Source organism: Primulina eburnea, chromosome 4, assembly GCF_022965805.1.
Source record: "Primulina eburnea isolate SZY01 chromosome 4, ASM2296580v1, whole genome shotgun sequence".
Classification (NCBI taxonomy): domain Eukaryota; kingdom Viridiplantae; phylum Streptophyta; class Magnoliopsida; order Lamiales; family Gesneriaceae; genus Primulina; species Primulina eburnea.
In genome coordinates, this window is record NC_133104.1 from 31,752,310 (window position 1) to 31,771,058 (window position 18,749).

General features: G+C 36.4%; 1 protein-coding gene across 2 annotated transcripts; it reads left to right on the top strand.

Annotated features, from left to right (window-relative positions):
- Positions 1-1,918: 1,918 nt before the first annotated feature.
- Positions 1,919-18,385, top strand: LOC140829819 (uncharacterized). Of its 2 annotated transcripts, XM_073193108.1 has the most exons (3): positions 1,919-2,054; positions 17,111-17,501; positions 17,577-18,385. In XM_073193108.1, the coding sequence occupies exons 2-3, from the start codon at positions 17,256-17,258 to the stop codon at positions 18,144-18,146; spliced, it is 816 nt and encodes a 271-aa protein (XP_073049209.1). In that variant the 5' UTR covers positions 1,919-2,054; positions 17,111-17,255; the 3' UTR covers positions 18,147-18,385. The 2 variants fall into 2 exon arrangements, with proteins under 2 accessions (XP_073049209.1, XP_073049208.1); XM_073193107.1 differs by lacking the exon at positions 1,919-2,054 and having other exon boundaries at positions 16,773-17,501.
- The last annotated feature ends 364 nt before the right edge of the window (positions 18,386-18,749 follow it).

The window sequence follows — 18,749 nt, forward strand, 5'->3', positions numbered from 1 at the left end:
AAAACTTTTTTCGCTGCAGTTTTAAATCAAACCATTATTGTTTGATCATTAATTTTCGTTAGAGTAAATGAGCCTCACATCTATTTATTCTAGGAATTTCCCAATTATCAATAGATTTATAAAAATCTTCTATAATTATTTCTTCGACATTAATTATTTTATTATTATCATAAAAAGATGTACCAGCATAGTTTAGAGAGGTAGATCTAGAGAAAATTGAATCCATAATTAAAAATTTTATTCTTGAAATATATTTTCTCTCTACAATCCTAAGCAATTCTTAGGGTTAACGGCTTTGAAGGACTTACTACCCAGACTATCTTAGGCAAAAACACTCAAGAGAACTTAAATTTCTAGACTATATATATATATATATATATATATATATATATATAGCAATGATACCCTGCACACCTCTTCCCTGCACACCTGTGAGCGCCTGCCTACGTGGCACACCCACAACCACACAAAATTTTTTGTTTTGTTTTTTTAATAAAAGGCTGACCAATCATGCACCGCCACGTAGGCGGTGCTCATGATATCTTGCACACCAGGTGTGCAGGGTAACAAATTCGTATATATATATATATATATTATATATATATTGCTGATATATATACGCGTGTGGGACGTGAAACGGGGAGGCAGGGAGAAGTTTTCTTGAAGAACTTGTCAATGGCCGAAGGCTGCTGAACTTGCTGCTGAAAATGGCGTGGGAAATATTTCTAATGAGGGAGGGTGGGCGGCTGTTAATGATGTATTAGGTATAGGATTAGTTTAGTGGGTTTTTAAATTAACTAATTATGCATTAACGGGCATTCATTTAAAATTAAATGTTTTTAAAGAGTTTTGAGCCTATTAAGTATTAAAATAAACCCATCAAGCCCAAAAACAACCTCGAAAATATTTCGTTTAGGTACGTTTTTGAAAATATTGTCCGAACCATCAAAAAGTTCATCGTATCGACAAAATTTGCATACCGGCAAAAAATATAAACCGACAGATAAAAATTCCCAACCAAGGCCTATTTTCAAAAATCATACTTAAAAAAATTCATATTAATAATTATTCAATAATAATATTTTCCCTGAATATCAACGGTCTCCGTTACTCGTTCGAGTGTGAAATACAACTTAAAATCCTAATGCATGAAACTTTAAATAAATCATGAATTAAAACACAAATTAATGAAATAAACATGGATTTAATGCATTAAAACAATTTAATAAAATATAAAAGAAATTTAATAACTTGTATGCATGTGGTTCATGTGAATTTTCAAATTTTCGGGACGTTACATAAATTGTTTGGCCTCACATTATCACAAAAAAATATTCAACAAATCTTTCAAAAATATTATCAAATCTCGCTGCAACTTATCATTATAAGTATAGACTTTAAAAGATTTGCAACACAAACCTAGTCACATTTCAAATACTTATTCATTTGCGATCATCAATTTAAAAATCTTAGATATGATAAACCTATATAATATATGTATATCCTAAACAAAATCAAGCACAATAAAATCATGTCACAATCTCAGAAGATAAAGTTTCCAACAACAAATAAGGTAATGATCCATCTTTCAAAACAAGTTAATGAGTGGGTCTCATGTGAGACCGTCTCACGGATCTTAATATGTGAGACGGATCAACCCTACCTATATTCACAATAAAAAATAATACTCTTATGCCACGTTTGGTTGTTAGGATTAGGGTAGGATTACTTTTTTAGTCAAGTGTTTGATACCTTTTTAATACAAGCACTAGTAACCCGGGGCCCGTGAAATGTGCACTGTTCAACCTTGAAAACGCAAGACTGAAATCTCAATTTGAGGAAGGTATTGTCAGTCCTCATTTGTACAGTACGCTAGACAAATAGTTAGTTTGCCAAAAATACCCTTCGCCCTAATATAAACGAAACCTCCAAATTCTCACTCATTTCTCTCCTACTGAAAATGGCCGCCGTCTTCTTTGGTTGAGGCTTATCACTGTCCATTGAAGTCCACTTCCATCTCACAAACTGTCTCCGAAGACAGTTCCTATTACCAGGTAAATTTTAGTGCCAAGAAAATCTTGACAAAACACATAGAATTTTTTTGACTTTGTAATAATATAATTATCTGTCAAACCTTTTTTGGAACAAAATGTTGCCACCTCACGTTTTCTTGAAGTTGTGCTGTAAGTAATGAACTCCGGCAGCGACCTTTACGTGATTAAAAGTTCGATATCATAATACATTAGTTAGAGGACGGAAAGACAGGATTACGCCCCAACTGTGTTCGTTTTTATATTTCATACTTATCGATTGCGATTTTCTTCATTCTTTCTTTAATTGTACTTCATAATTTAGTTTAGTTCAATTGCACTGAAATGCGTATGATTACTCAGATCCCTCAAATTTCAAATTTGGCAATGAAGATTTCCCTTGAGGAAGTCTGATTTATTAAAAGTTTTTTCATATTCTTCTATTCTGCGACTAAATTTGAATGTTTTATCGTTTGTTAAGTGTTTTGGCAAGATGGAGAAACGTAGAAAACTTCTACTGGTTGTAATGGTTCGACAACTGTTGTTTATAAATTTATTGATGTTGTGCCTTCTAATCCGACCATGTTCGTCGGGCATTTGATTACGGATTAAATTATGTAATAGAATGCAAGCAAGAATTATTTGGTTTTGAACATGCAAGGGGTAGAATGAAGGACTTCAAAGGATAGCTCATCTCTTTTTCAACAAACCAAATGCTCTTTCAATAATGTTTCTTGCTTGTGAATGTCTCCAATTGAATAACTCCTTGTGATCTTGTGGTGCAGATGCACGATTGCCCCTAGCATCCCTATGATATCTAACTCGTCTGTACGGAGTCAAGAAGCCCTCCACATTAGCATATCCATTGTCGCAAAGATAATAACAACCTACACAATGATCTCTGTGAGTAACTGAACTTAGCACTTATTGAATTATCAATATTACAGAGTGCTAGTTTGCTCAACTTGTAGCCTTGATTGCTACGAATAGATCTAATAAGAGTGAGCTGAGATTTTGACAGAGTAATAGCAAGTTTGAGATTGATAGATCGTCGTCGTTTGAGATTGATAGATCGTCGTCGTTCTTCAACTGCTCTTTAGTCATATTTATAGACTTATCTTTCAACGGTAACTTTTGAATTTATGTATCCGTTGATTGCCACTTCATCATTTCTTGGACAGTGTTCTTGATTGCTACTTCATTATTGATTGTAAAACGGCGTTTTAATTTCAATAGCCGAAATACGTTGTTCTATGTGGTGCGGCTTTCCATATTCAGTTGCTGTCTGATATGTCTTTCTGTCTGTTGAATGATCTTTCCCGAGGTATCTTCAGTTGAGAGACTTTAATATTTTCGGCTGAATGTTTTAACTGATCAGTTTGTGTCAGCTGATTTCAGTTGATCAGTCCAGCTGCCGAATTTGCTTTCGCGTATTAGTTGATTTAATCGATTGATTTATGTTTTTGTCAAACTCCAGAATTTAGTTTCCAACAATTTCCCCCTTTATGGTGTTTGACAAAACCAAGAGATTTGACTCAGCTCTTTGTTGATAATAAATTACGCAACTGAATCATAGAATAGCTGGGTTCCTTGTAGATAATATAAAGTCTGAGAAAATGATATCAGTTGATAATAATAGTCTGATTAATTTTTCAACTAATTCTTCAGCACAACTGAATCATAAAATAACTGGACACATGATATCAGTTGCTTCAGCTGCTTTCCCCTTTTTTGTCAAATACCTCCATTTTGTCTGAGAGCCTTCTAACATCGATGGATAGAAGTTTTACATCTGAGGAGATACTTGTGGCCATAGTAGTAAAAGAAGTTTGCAGTAATTCTATCTTCTTTGAGACGAAGGTTTCCAGTCGCCCAATTCTTTGACTGTTTACATCCTGATTTGTAGAGAGAGAGTTGACTAGTCCCTTCTTCAGATCCTTTACAGTTTGAATAAGAGAGTCCATATTGGCTTGAAGTTTATTCAGTTTCTCTAAGTTGGACGCATGTGAATTGTAACGTACCGTACTTTTACTACTTAAAATTTGCGGAAAAATTTAAAATTTTAATCAAATGCAACATCCGTACGGTCGTCACCCAATATACATAGAATATCTTTAAAATAATCCATCACCAAATAAAAGTTTGTTAAAAGCACGCTGTCTCGAAACGTCTCACATTCAAATCAAAACATCAGAGTATTTTAAAAGTTTGCATAAACATAAACTTGCGGTCCTCGGGTTTGGCCTGCCGCTCAGCCCAAGCCTGCCCCTTGGTCGCCACCTCCTGTCTCCTGCTCATCATACTCACCTGCATCGATCAAGTCTAGTGAGTCTAAAGACTCAACACGTATAAACTGGGATAACTAGTACTAAGTAATAAAATCGCATGCAACTTTAAAATAAGGCATACATAACTTGAAACTTGAACATACGTACATGCGTAACTAGACGTGCCATCAACATAAACTTTCATAACATACTGCATACGTAAACATTCATAACATGATCATTTTTCGTAGAGGCATGTTTCAAAGCAAGTGACCCATAACGTAAAAGAGCCTGATCAGACTATACCACAGTACTGGGCTGACAGGAACGTATTCACTGCCGCATACATAAGATCCCTGTTCATAATTTAACAGGCCAGTTGATCCACGTTCATAATTTAACGCTTCACAACCACGATCTAACCCGTTCATAATTTAACGGGCGGATTGGTCCCCGTTCATAATTTAACTCTTTCCAATCCTAACATAATTTGGTCACAAGACATTTAGCATACCTCAAAACTTAAAATATTTTCTTGCACGTCAACATACTTACTTGGCATTGAGGGATTCGTTGGACTTCGATCGGGCTGTTGCTGCACATACTAACATAAATTGCGTACTTAACTGGCATAACTTAAACGTAGAAATCAAACTTACTCTCAAGTTCATTCATTACTTAGGACATTCTAAAATTTCCCATGACACGACCTTGATAATCCTTGCACTAAACCATGACATCAAACCTCCAACATGTTATAATAATTTTCCCCAATTTATGAAAGACACGGACCCCGTGCCTACATCCGTGTAGGGGTCCGTGTAGACTCGGGTAAAAGGGTTCGGAAAGAAGGGTGGACACGGACCCCGTGCCAGGGTCCGGGTGGAGGTCCGTGTAGACTCTGGAAAAAGGCTCTGAAAAGAATCAAAGGCACGGACCCCGTGCTTGGATCCGTGTAGGGGTCCGTGTACACTCGGGTCCTAGACCTTGCTGAAAGAACAAAGGCACGGACCCCGTGTGGGGGTCCGGGTGAGGGTCCGTGTACCTACGGGACAACCGAAGTTACGAAAAAAAATCCTGTACATGCTTTGCTCAACTTTCTAGACTCGGTTGCACGGACTATGAAACGACACCCCGAGACCCATCCTAGTACACCATAGCATTGATCTAAACTCGTACGAACACCCAAACAACAACGTTCCCCTACTATACACACAATTTGAAGAAACGCGGCAATCGACACCAATTGGTTCCTACGACTTCTTGTGCATTCTAGTGCCTATCAACACCGAACGACATGTTAAATAACGACCCAACATCATACCGATCATACCTAGACGCAGCAACAATCACCCGTCGACTTCCAACGAAGCCTGCAACAAATAACTTCAAGAACACAATTTTCGTAAAAGTCGCAGTTTGAGCAGTCCCACGAAAAATGCCATAACTCACTCAATTTTCGTCCAAAAATTTCGAATCATATATCAAATCGAAGGTATCGAAAAGTTCTACGTTTTTTCCGTTGAAAGTTTTCCCAAAATATGAACAGAAAAATCGCAGTTTTGACATGAACAGTAAAAACGAGTTTTAGATCTAAAAATTTTACCCTCGAAATTGATCCGATCTATAATCCGCTCAAACTACTAACATGATACATAACTTTTACGCATAAAAATCAACGCAACGCATAATATGACTTGATCGACACAGCAAGAACAGAATATACGTGCCTTTTTGATATTTAAAATACCGTACGACGACACCGAAGCGGAGATGGAGCGAGGTTTGATCCGGGACGAACGTGGCACCGATTTTCCTTGAAATAAATTACGAAAATTGCTGGAATTTGAGAGGGAAGGGGGGGACGGCTGCTATGTGCACAAGAACACTAACCTTTTCTCTTTCAAAATAATAAAACTAGAATGGATGAAGTGTGTGTGTTTGAGCGTGCATCGGTGTGTGTAAAAGTGTGTGTGTCTGCGTGAGTTTAGTGTGTGCAGAATGTGTGTGTGCGTGTGTTAGATAATTAGGAGGAGTAAAATTTGCTAATTAATAATTAACAATGCTAATCAAGATGCTAATTAAAAAGGTTGACTCAAATAACAATTTAATTAAAATACTATCCTTACTCCTCTTTAAATAAAACTCTTTAATTAAAATATAACACACACCATGCTAGACTTTAAAAGTTCTAAAATCATAAACTCACAAAATAATTAATTTAGGATTCAAAAATGCTAAAACTCACTAAATTAGTTAAAATGCCCCCAAACTCAACTTAAAATAAAATACCATATTTTAAATGGTCACAATCGTCACCGGTCTCTTCCTCGATCTCGCCTCGAATAATCGCCTGAAACATTAAGCTCGAAAGACATTTTAACGTGCATCACATAAACATAGATAATTTAAAATAATGCATTTAAATAAATCATGCATCGCCAAAACTCATTTAAAATTAATTTAGATGATTTAATAATTAAATGAATGCATGGGTTATACGTGTATTAAATTTGGGCACTACATGAATGGTCCAGCTTTAGAGTGTGAGATAGTTGTGTGTTCTGAATTTTGGAGATGGTAGAGATCATTTGCTCCATATTATTCTGTAAGTGCTGAACTTCTTCCAAGATAAGTTCAACTTCTGAAGAAGATGAAGGAGGAGACTGATAAGATGTTCTTGGTTCTTTAGAGATGTGCTCAGAAGTGACCAAAGTTTGATCAGTTGAGACTGATTCAATAACATTTTGAACTGAAATATTAGTTTCAGTTACTTCTCCTTGAACTGGAATATCATCAGCAGTGATTTCATCTAGATCCTGAGGTGGTGAAGGAGGGTTCTGTTCAGCAGATGATAAAAGAACTGAAGTTGGTGCCTCTAAAGGATGATTGATTAAAGTATCTGGCTCATTAGTGGGGTGAACCGGATCAGTAGATAGATAAGGTTGTACAGATTCTTTTAAAGCAATAGTGACCTCCGGATTGATTTGATCAGCAGAGTGATCAACTGTAGAAAATTCCTGAACGACTGACTGAATGACTTCATCAATGTTTCCCAATTGCAGCTCAGCCTCAGAATACATCTTAGGAATATTAGTTGTAGGTGCTGTCTTGGATGAAATGGAGCAATTGATGAAATACCTTCTGGTTGAGATGAAGAACCAGCAAGGTCCTTGACTAGGTTTGCGGTTGAATTGTCAGCTGGAGCTTCTTCAGCAATTTTTTGAGATATTTCTGGGATGATCAGCTCTTGACCCATTTCCCAGTATTTAATTTCTGCTTGCAGTGTTATCAGATCTGTTTCCAATTGAGCATAGACTGCCTTGTCGTTGAATGCAGTTGGACTAAGGGGATTAAAGTTTTGCCTGAGTTCAGCAACTATTTGCTGCAACTTTTGTTCCCGAGATAAGTCAAAGAAATATTTCTTCCTTTGCAAAGCTTGCTGAATAGAGGAAGCCTTAACTGTTTTTAACACTAGTCGTTCTAGATCAATAAATCTTTTCAACTTGGATTTATTGCGCAGTTCCTTAGCAAAAACATTAACTCTGAAATTGACCCATTCCTCAAAAACTTGGTGCTTCTCTGCTGCAAATGTGTTGACTTCTTGCCAGATGAGGTCAATGCGAGTTTGAATTGCATTCGAGGGTCTGGGTTCTTCTTGAAGTTTACTCTTGCCCTTGGAGTCACTCAAAATGTGTGGGATAGTTAATCCTGATGTAGTTGCGTCAATATTTTCTCTGAGTATTATTCCGGTGGGTCTGGCAAATGGCAAAGAAGAGTAAGGTGAGATACTAATCAGTGGAGCTTTGACCCCTGGAAGTTTTGATGATTTGCTGGATGCAGTGATGTTTGGCAGAAATGAGGATAATGGTAACTGATCCTCAGTTAAGGATGCAACTGAAACTTCCTTTGAGAAAACATCCTGGATTGGCTTTTGAGCTCCTGTATCCATTACCTGATTAGTGGATGTGGGTTTATCATGATCAACTGATTTGGTCTTCAGTGTCCTTGGTTTCTTAACAATTTGAAGAGGTAGAATCTTCTGACTATCAGGATCACTGAGAGTCAGTTTGCGTTTTGACTTTTTCTTCTTTGTTAAGGTCTTGGCAACTTTGACTGATTTGGGAGCAGCTTGCTCCACCCCAATTTCCTTCTTGATCTTGATGAATTTCTCTGGAGAAAGATCTAATTTGGTTTTTGATGGTAGAATGTTTTTAGCATGGAACACCTTGAATCTTGATAATCTGTCAGAATCATCAGCAATTAACCCTTGGTTTTTCAGCAGATAACTGAGCTGGACAGCAAAACCTTTGGATTGCTTAGCAGAAGAGAACATGTTCTTCAAAATAGTGAATAGAAAATGCTTCCAGTTGATTCGTCGTCCAGTCATGATTACGGTGATGAGTTGAAACTTTTCCAGAGTCAGAGCAGCAAACGACCCAGCCTTCGCCAAAAGCCCTTTGGCTACAATGTCTGCCAGCAGTTGCACCTCGTGCTTTAACTCCTTTTTGGGATCGGAAACTTAGATTTTCCGTCCATCTGCAGAGAGTAAAGTTTGCATCTCTTCGATTTCCGATGCTTTGATCTCAGAAATTTGTGCTAGCCCATCAGAAGGCAGTGAAAATAAATCTCCAAAAGAATCTTCAGAGATGATCATTAGTTTGTTATTGATGGTAGCAGCAATGTTTTCATCAGAATTGATGAATCCTGTTGAATAGAAGTCGTGAAGCTCTTTGGGATAAATTTCCTGAGCGTAGAGACCCAAAAAGGGTTTTAAGCCTGCTGATTCCAGTTGCTGAAATAATTTCTTTACATCAGCGTCTGTAATTGACATAATTGAGTTGAAGTTGATAGCCATGGCGTTCAAAAGATGTGCTGGAATCTGGTTTGCCATTTGAAAGTGTTAGAAATTGTGATATCTATCAAGATAAAAATTAAGAGAAATGAGAGTTCTTTAGAAAGATAAAATTCTCGTAAAGGAAAACTGAAATGAAGCGGGAAATAGTATTTTATGACTGTTTGAATTTTCGGACACGTGTCAGTCCAGTAAAATTTTTGAGTAAAAATATGTGTACGTGTACTGTAATCGTGTGTGTAAAATAATGAGTGGTTAAAAATGTATACACGTTATAAACTGAAATTCATCATGAATTAGCAGACAGTCATGTCATTTGATGTGGAATATAATTGGTTTAATTATTTAACTTTCATGAGAAGATTAGTTGAATAATCAACTGAACGATCAGTTTGGGAAAACTGATTCCTTTCAGTTGAGAATTCACTAACAACTGTCTTCTCAGTTAACTTCTTAAACCTTCATTCCCCCTAAATAGATGCATTAAATAAAATAATCCTGATAAAAAAAATCCCAAGGTTTGGTAGTGTAATCGTCTTTTAAAGGAGTGTCCTTTCATCTTCTTTGACCTGGCCTATAAATAAGAATAGAGAAGTTAGTCACAAGCATCAGCAGAAAATACTCAAAGATAAATGGCAGGAGCAAGTAGTTCAAACATTGATCCTTTTTCACTGGAAGCACAGAAAGCTGCTATAGAAGACAAAGTTTTCTATGCTAGTCTTCCCTACTGGGAAGAATTACTGAAGCTCGAGCTCCTGTATAACTCGGGAAAGGTTACTTCGTTCAGGCGGATGGCCCAACTGAGAGAGGTGCGAGAGCACTTAAAGATTTCTGCAGAGGTGGATGCCTTTAAGGAAGGCCATCTTTATGAGCTGATGTTGCGCAAAGAGTTGGAGATTCTTAACAGCATCGCTTCTTCACACATTTTCTCCAAAACTTCGTCCTCAGCACTAGCTGTTTGGATGAATATGTGGATAGCTAGTGTGAAGGAAACTTATGATAATGTAATCCTTTCAAATATTTATGGATGAATAAAATATTTAGTGCATCGTTTTGTTTTATTTCTGCACACAATTATCTGTTATATGATCTAATGAAATGCTAACAGTCATCAGTTTTGATAAGTAAATAAATGAACTGATGAAAAACTAATTTTCATAAGTTGATAATGAAACAACTAATAAAATTCAAACTGTTATCAGTTGATAATGATCAACTGATATCTTAAATGTCCTCGGTAAATGTGAGAGATGCCTTAATTGACTTGTGATTCTTCAACTTCTTCAACAACTTTTTCCTATAAATGAGATGATAGTGATAAAAATGTGATTCCACATTAGTTCAAAAATATTTCAACATGTCTGATTCTGATGCATGCAGTAGCACTCACGTTCATGTGACTGATCAGTCAGCCCCTCGCTTAACTGAAATTAAAAGAAAAATGGAAAGATATGTCTTTCAAAAGGTATTGACAACCTGAGAAAAGATTTATGAGTTAAATGATTGGGTTAGGGCATGGCTAGATACAGTTGGATCTATGATTTCTTCTGTAAATTGGGAACGTTGGTATTCTTAGTGAAATATTATTCTCAATTTGTTGTGTTCTTATTTTCTGCACTTAATTCTGTTAGTGACGTTATATTACTAATAATATCTTAAGATAAATTAATTAAACCAAGAATATTTCGGAAATAAGAAAACTTAGCCTCTGGTAATGGTTTTGTGAAGATGTCTGCTGCTTGTTGTTCCGTAGAGACGTATTCTAATCTGATGTTCTTCTTCAGTGCATGATCTCTGATGAAATGATGTCTGACATCTATATGCTTAGTTCTGGAGTGAAGAACTGGATTGTATGTAATAGCAATTGTACTCGTGTTGTCACAGAATATTGGTGATTCCTTTGCATCAACACCATAATCTTTCAGTTGTTGCTGAATCCAGAGTAGTTGTGCACAGCAGCTTCCAGCAGCAAGATATTCTGCTTCAGTTGTGGAAGTTGCTATGGATGTTTGCTTTTTACTAAACCAAGATATCAGTCTGTCTCCAAGAAACTGACATGATCCACTTGTACTTTTCCGATCAAGCTTGCATCCTGCATAATCTGCATCTGAATAACCAACTAAATTGAAAGACGAGTCTTTAGAATACCATAATCCAACATTTTCCGTGCCTTTAAGATATCTCAAGATACGTTTGGCAGCAGAAAAATGTGATTGCTTAGGATTAGCTTGAAATCTTGCACATATACATACAGCAAACATAATATCAGGACGACTAGCAGTTAAGTACAATAATGAACCTATTAAACCTCTGTATAGTGTCGTCTCAACTGATATTCCCCCTTGATCAGTGTCTAATTTAACTGATGAGCTCATTGGAGTGCTTGCTGATGAACAAGATTCCATGCCAAATTTCTTTAGCAATTCCTTGGTATATTTGATTTGACTGATAAATGTTCCTGAATCCAGTTGCTTCACTTGTAAACCAAGAAAGAATGTCAGCTCACCCATCATGCTCATCTCGAACTTATCCTGCATCAACTTGGAAAATTTCTTGCATAATTTGGGGTTAGTTGACCCAAAAATAATGTCATCAACGTAAATTTGAATAAGTAAGATATGATCATTTTTCGAAAATTTAAACAAAGTCTTATCAACTGATCCAACAGAAAAATCATGATCAGTTAGGAATTTTGAAAGGGTTTCATACCAAGCTCTTGGAGCTTGTTTGAGACCATATAACGCTTTGTTCAAATAATAGACATGATCAGGGAAGTTATGATTGACAAAACCTGGAGGTTGTTCAACGTAGACTTCTTCCTGTAATGGGCCATTTAGGAATGCACTTTTCACATCCATTTGATAGCTTTAAAATTGAGATACAAAAAGCTGAATTAATAAATAGATTGAGCATCTGATTTCTTGTTCTTACTGGATCAGATGGGTTACCTATTACCAGTTCTGGAGGGTGTGATGTCTTCCATCTAAGTTCAGCATTTGTTGCTTCACCGTCAGCAAATTCTTCGTTAGGTAACTGAATGTTCTCAGTTTCAATTGGAGCTGATTCAGTTGTTAACTGATTCTCATTAGTTTGCTCCACTAACTGATTGTCAAGATTTGCTTCCAATTCAGCTGGTTGATCCAATATCTCAGGTTCAGGTGTATGAAAGATATTTTGATTATTACGACTTTCGTCTGAGTCATCATCTTCCAGACTGATATCTGTAAATTGATTAGCTAGCTCAACTTGATCAGTTGGCTTATCAATTAGTGTCGTTTCATCAAAATCAACATGTACAGATTCTTCAACATTTAAGGTTTTCTTATTAAATACTCTGTAAGCTATGCTAACTGATGAATATCCAAGGAATATTCCTTCTGCAGATTTGACATCGAATGCTTTTATATAATTTTTACCATTGTTATGAATAAAACATCTACATCCAAATATTTTGAAGTAAGTGATTATGCTTTTTCTTCCATGCCAGATCTCATATGGTGTTTTCATGTGATTTTTATTAATCATTGATCTGTTCTGAGTGTAGCATGCAGTGTTTACTGCTTCTGCCCAAAATTTTTGAGAAATACCAGAATCAGCAAGCATTGTTCTAGCAGCTTCTTTAAGAGTCCGATTCCTTCTCTCAGTTACACCGTTTTGCTGAGGTGTTCTTGCTGCTGAGAGCTCATGCTTGATTCCAGTATTTTCTAAAAAGCTTGAAAGTGTTTGATTAATGAATTCAGTTCCTCGATCAGATCTGATTCGATCAATCCCAACTGATTTTTCATTTAAAAGTCTTTTAAAGAGTTTAATCAGTTGTGCAGCCGTATGGTCTTTGGATTTGAGAAATATAACCCAAGTAAATCTTGAAAAGTCATCTACGACCACCAAGGTGTATTTCATTCCCCCTAAGCTCATGACTGGTATTGGACCAAAGAGATCCATGTGCAATAGTTCTAAGCATCGGGATGAAGATTTACAGCCTTTGTTTTTGAAAGAATATCGTACTTGTTTTCCATACTGACATGCTGAACAAAGTTTTTATTTTGAAAAATTTATTTTGGGCAAACCAGTTACAAGTTCATGCTTACTCAGATAGGCAAGGGATTTAAAATTTAAATGATTTAACCTTTTATGCCACAACCAGTTTTGAGATGATTTAGAGGCAATAAAACATACTGGTGCATAAGGTTGATCATTCCAGCTGACTTTGTAAGTGTTTCCACTTCTTTTACCAGTTAGAATAATCTCTTCAGTTGAGTTTTTGACTGAATAAGAGTGTTTGTCAAACTGAACTGAGAATCCATTATCGCATAACTGACTAATGCTTATCAGATTATACTTAAGATTCTCGACTAATAAAACATCATTAATGGTGAAGTTACCATGGATAAGCTTACCCTTACCCAGAGTTTTACCTTTGGAGTTATCTCTAAAACTGATGTTTGGACCAGTGTATTTGACCAGTTGAGATAATAAATTTGAATTTCCTGTCATGTGTCGTGAGCATCCACTGTCCAAATACCATATTGATCCAATGCTTGTACTTGCTATCTGCAATCAAACACAAGATAAGATTGTGGTACCCTTTTCTATTTGGGTCCAAAGTTGATTAGTCCTTTAGGAATCCAGACTTGAATCAGTCTAACTGACCGTCCTGTTGCTGTATTCCATATGGTCCTTCCTTATCTGTGTGTGCTTGGTGTATGGTGTGTGGATGATACAACATGTGTTTTGCCCTTTTTCAACTGATTGTTCAACCGATATCTTCTCTGAACTGGCTTACTGTTGTAGTAGTTTGAGTAGCTATTTGAATATTTTCTGCTGAGAGTTTTTAGTTGCTGACTCCATGAGTCAGTCTCACCCTTTGGATTATATCCAATGCCACATCTCTTGCCTTTATTCATATTCTGAGATGGCTGTTCAATCAGTTTACTCGGCTCTGCTTGTTCTTGTACCATAACTGATTTTACAAAGTGAATATATTTCCCTTTGTTCATATTCAGTTTTGGTTGAGTATCTTGGGAAGACGAATCATCTTTACTACAGAATCCCAAACCAGTTTTATCATCAACTGATTTCTGAGAATTCTGTATATTAGTTAAAGTTTTAGATGATTTGTTCCAAGCCTGAATAAGCTCATTGTGCTTTGAATTTTCAAGCAACAATTTTTGAATCATTAATTGATCCCTGCTTCTTTCATTTCTGAGTTCAGCAATCTCCCTTTTCAGACTCAACATATCAACTGATTCATCAGTTTTTGTTTTATCGTCTTTGGGATCATCTTGCTTTGCTCTGGTTTTTTCAAACAATAAAGCAAGCTTTTGATACTCACTGAACATGTCATGAAGAGTTGAGATGAGTTCTTCTCTTGTAAAATCAGTTGAACTAAAATCAAATACCTGCTGATCGCTTGATTGATCTTCTATGTTATCAGCCATCAGACATTTTACTTCTTCCTCATCCTCACTAGAACTGCAAGAACTTTCTGGTTCCGACTCTTCGCTGTCAGTTTCTGCCCATTTGGCTTTGCTATCTTCAGCTAGAAGTCCTTCATGTTTCTTTCTGTAAGGCTTCTTGTCATCCTTAGATCTCCTCTTATGCTCATACACTTTCTTCTTTCTTTCAGTTGAGGCTTGATTGTCCTTTTTAGGCTTGAGACAGTTAGCAATAAAGTGACCCGATTTGCCACAGTTGTAACATACATTAGACTCTTCTCTGGAGTTGTTTCTTTTATAATTCTTCTGAAAATTTCCTTGATTTTTCCTCATGAATCTTCCAAATTTCTTAATAAATAGTGACATAGCATCATTGCTCAGTTGATCAGCAGCTTTCTCAACTGAACCAGTTGGTTCACTTCTAACAGCAGTCAAGGCAGTAGTTGCTGCTGGGGTAGATGGTTCTCCTTCTCGAGTTTGAAGTTCAAGCTCATATGCTTTCAGGTCAGCAAATAAATCATGAAGTTCAACTTTGTTTAGGTCTTTGGATTCCCTCATTGCCATAGTTTTGACATCCCATTCTTTGGGAAGTCCTCTGATTGCTTTCAACGCTACTTCTTTATTTGTATACACTTTTCCAAGTGCATTCAGTTCGTTGATGATACAGCTAGTTCTTTCATCATATTCATGCATTGTTTCTCCCATCTTCATTCTGATGTTGTCGAACTTCTGCACAGCAACTGAAAGTTTGTTTTCTTTGGTTTGTTCATTGCCTTCGCAAAGTTGAATTAACTTCTCCCAAATTTCTTTGGCGGTTTTGCACATTTTGATTTTACTGAACGTTACTTTGTCCAGTGTCTTATACAATATGTCTTTTGCAACATTGTCTAGATTTGCCTTTCTCTTGTCCTCAGTTGTCCACTCATCTCTGGGCTTTTCAATTCGGTGAGGTGCCCCTTCAGTAATAGCAACAGCTGTGTTTGCTTTCAAAATCTTCATGGGTCCATCTGTTATAACGTACCACATGTCATCGTCTTGTGCAGCTAAATGAGCCTGCATTCTGATTTTCCAGTCATCGAAATCTTCTCTGGAGAACATAGGAATCTTGTTGAATGAGGACATAGTGATCAGATTGAGTATAGATAGTCTTTGATAGGATATGCCCTGCTCTGATACCACTTGATAGGATCGGTTATTGACTAAGGAGTGTTTAGAAGGGGGGAGTTGAATAAACACTTCTAGGAATTTAAATGTTCTTCGAAAAAGGTAGTTCAGTTTTATTACAAACTGAACTAAGTATCCCGTCGGTCAATAACAATCAGTTAAACTGAATAATCAGTTGAGGAAAGTAAACTGATTGAAAGATAGAGTATCTAACTGAAAATGAAAAACTGAAGTAAAGACAACACAATATGTTTCTGGATGTTCGGAGATTTGAATAACTCCTACGTCACCCCTTCTATCTCAAGGATAGGATATTCACTAAAAGACTTTGATCGAGTACAACACTTGTACAGACCCACTTCAGTTAGGACTTATATACTGCCTAAACTGAAACTCTTAGTATAATACAATGATCTATGTGAGTAACTGAACTTAGCACTTATTGAATTATCAATATTACAGAGTGCTAGTTTGCTCAACTTGTAGCCTTGATTGCTACGAATAGATCTAATAAGAGTGAGCTGAAATTTTGACAGAGTAATAGCAAGTTTGAGATTGATAGATCGTCGTCGTTCTTCAACTGCTCTTTAGTCATATTTATAGACTTATCTTTCAACGGTAACTTTTGAATTTATGTATCCGTTGATTGCCACTTCATCATTTCTTGGACAGTGTTCTTGATTGCTACTTCATTATTGATTGTAAAACGGCGTTTTAATTTCAATAGCCGAAATACGTTGTTCTATGTGGTGCGGCTTTCCATATTCAGTTGCTGTCTGATATGTCTTTATGTCTGTTGAATGATCTTTTCCGAGGTATCTTCAGTTGAGAGACTTTAATATTTTCGGCTGAATGTTTTAACTGATCAGTTCTCAACTGATCAGTTTGTGTCAGCTGATTTCAGTTGATCAGTCCAGCTGCCGAATTTGCTTTCGCATATTAGTTGATTTAATCGATTGATTTATGTTTTTGTCAAACTCCAGAATTTAGTTTCCAACAGAAGTTGGCAGTCCCATTGATGATACACGTAATGAGTACATAAGCAGTTTTGAGTCGTCGAACGATTGGGTTAATTGGCGAGATCAGTGTGCAATGTCCATGTGGAACACCTACAATTATAGCCTTCTGTTGTAATCATTTCGTTTGTGTAGTTGAACATCTTTATATATTGTCTGTAACTGTGCCGTTGTACTTGTTTTCATATTAAGAAGTGTGATTGCCAGAACTTTGTTTCCAGCCCGTTGACTTTGCAACAGTTATCTTTCAATGTGAATGTTAAAGCTTCAATTTGTAACATTCCTAATTATTTCAATCATTACTACTAACACATGTACTTATCTAATGTTCATTTGTTGACAGAATAACTACACGCAGCTTTCATCTAATCATGGATAGTGCACCAACTTCTGGTAGCGGCACTGCGAGGTGCAAGAAACCCGACAAGACACGGTGAAGTTGGAGTGGTCGTGAAGAAGATGCGTTAATACAGTGACTGAAAGAAGTTATGACAAAGGGATGGAAAAGTGAGAATGGTTTTAAAGCAGGTTATTTGACTTTGTTGGAGAATGCAATGCAGACGACAATACCAGGAACAAATATACGTGGGAATCCTCATATAAATTCGAAAATACATGTGTGGAAGAAGACATATAGTAGTTTGGTGACGTTGTTGTCCAAGAGTGGAGTCGGTTGGAATGATACTGATAACACGATCGATGCTACAGACGAGACTTGGGATTCCATTGTCAAGGTATGTATTCTCCAGTACTTTGACCTGAATGTATACAAGTGTACCGATTACTCCTTCCCTTCATGATTGATGCAGCATGACCCAAGTTTTAGAGCAGTGCGGCATAAGCAGTGGACACATTTTAATGATTGGGCTGAAATCTTCGGAAACGATCGAGCTACTGGAGAGCATTCAAAGACTTTTGAGAATGCTTTACAACAAGTTCTTAACCTCGGTGAAGAAGTTCCAAACGGAGAATTCATTGGCGAGAGTCCTACATATCTCTCGTTCGATGTTGTTGATGATTCAATATCTGAAACGCATACGCCAACGTCTAATACAAAGGCAGGTACGTCTTCTAAAAGTAAGAAAAGGAAGCACATTAATGAGCAAAATGAATCAATAGTCGAGGCAATCAACAACCTCGGTCACATAACAAAAGACACGATGTCACAACTGATCAAGGAATTTTCAGCCGACGAAAAACTGTCCGATGTTCAAGATACTGTTTTGGAGGCATTGCAGGGTATTACCGACCTTTCCGAAGATGAACAAGTTGCTGCAGCTAAGTTGTTATTCAACAACCATAACGACTTGGCACTTTTCAAAAGACTTGGCGATCGGGGAAGGATTTTTTTGGTTAAGAGGTTGTTGTGTGGTGAGTAATGGTTACAAATTTAAGTTTAAGTTTGGTGGGGAACAATGGTTTTTGAGTTGTTGATGAGCCTTAACTTATTTTTTGGTACTGTTGGTGGAAAGGGAAAATGTAATCTGTTATTTTTGAGCAATGGTTCTACACTTTATGAGCAACCGTGGCTTAGTTATATGTAATTTTGGGTGACATGGATGTTGTAATCTGTTATTTTGAAAATTGGTTGCATTTGTGTTGTACTAAAAATGATCAATGTAAAACTTTTGTTGTTTTTGTTGACCGTAATATTTTGTTATATAGACTACTGCAAATTCAATTGCTTGTATCTCATACCCTTGTGCTTTTGCAAATAATGTTTACTTACTTTGTACAAACTTCTTCGTAGTACAAATTCAAAATTTGTAATTGAGAATTCCAGATTGTTTATTACAGTTTTCGAAGCATTTTTTATTATATAGGTCAAATTTTTCTATTGTACAGTGATCAATCTTTCAAAATTTTAATCCTTCTGTAATGTAATTGGAATAAAAGAAATTACAGTACAACATATTTGAGGTTATTATTACACACATGTCTCGTACAACAAAAACACAAGTCTATTACCATTACCATTGGTT

Coding starts and splice junctions, on each gene's coding strand:
- LOC140829819 (XM_073193108.1), top strand. CDS start 17,256: ATGACAAAGGGATGGAAAAGTGAGAATGGTTTTAAAGCAGGTTATTTG. Junction 17,502..17,576: donor CTTGGGATTCCATTGTCAAG/GTATGTATTCTC, acceptor TGATTGATGCAG/CATGACCCAAGTTTTAGAGC.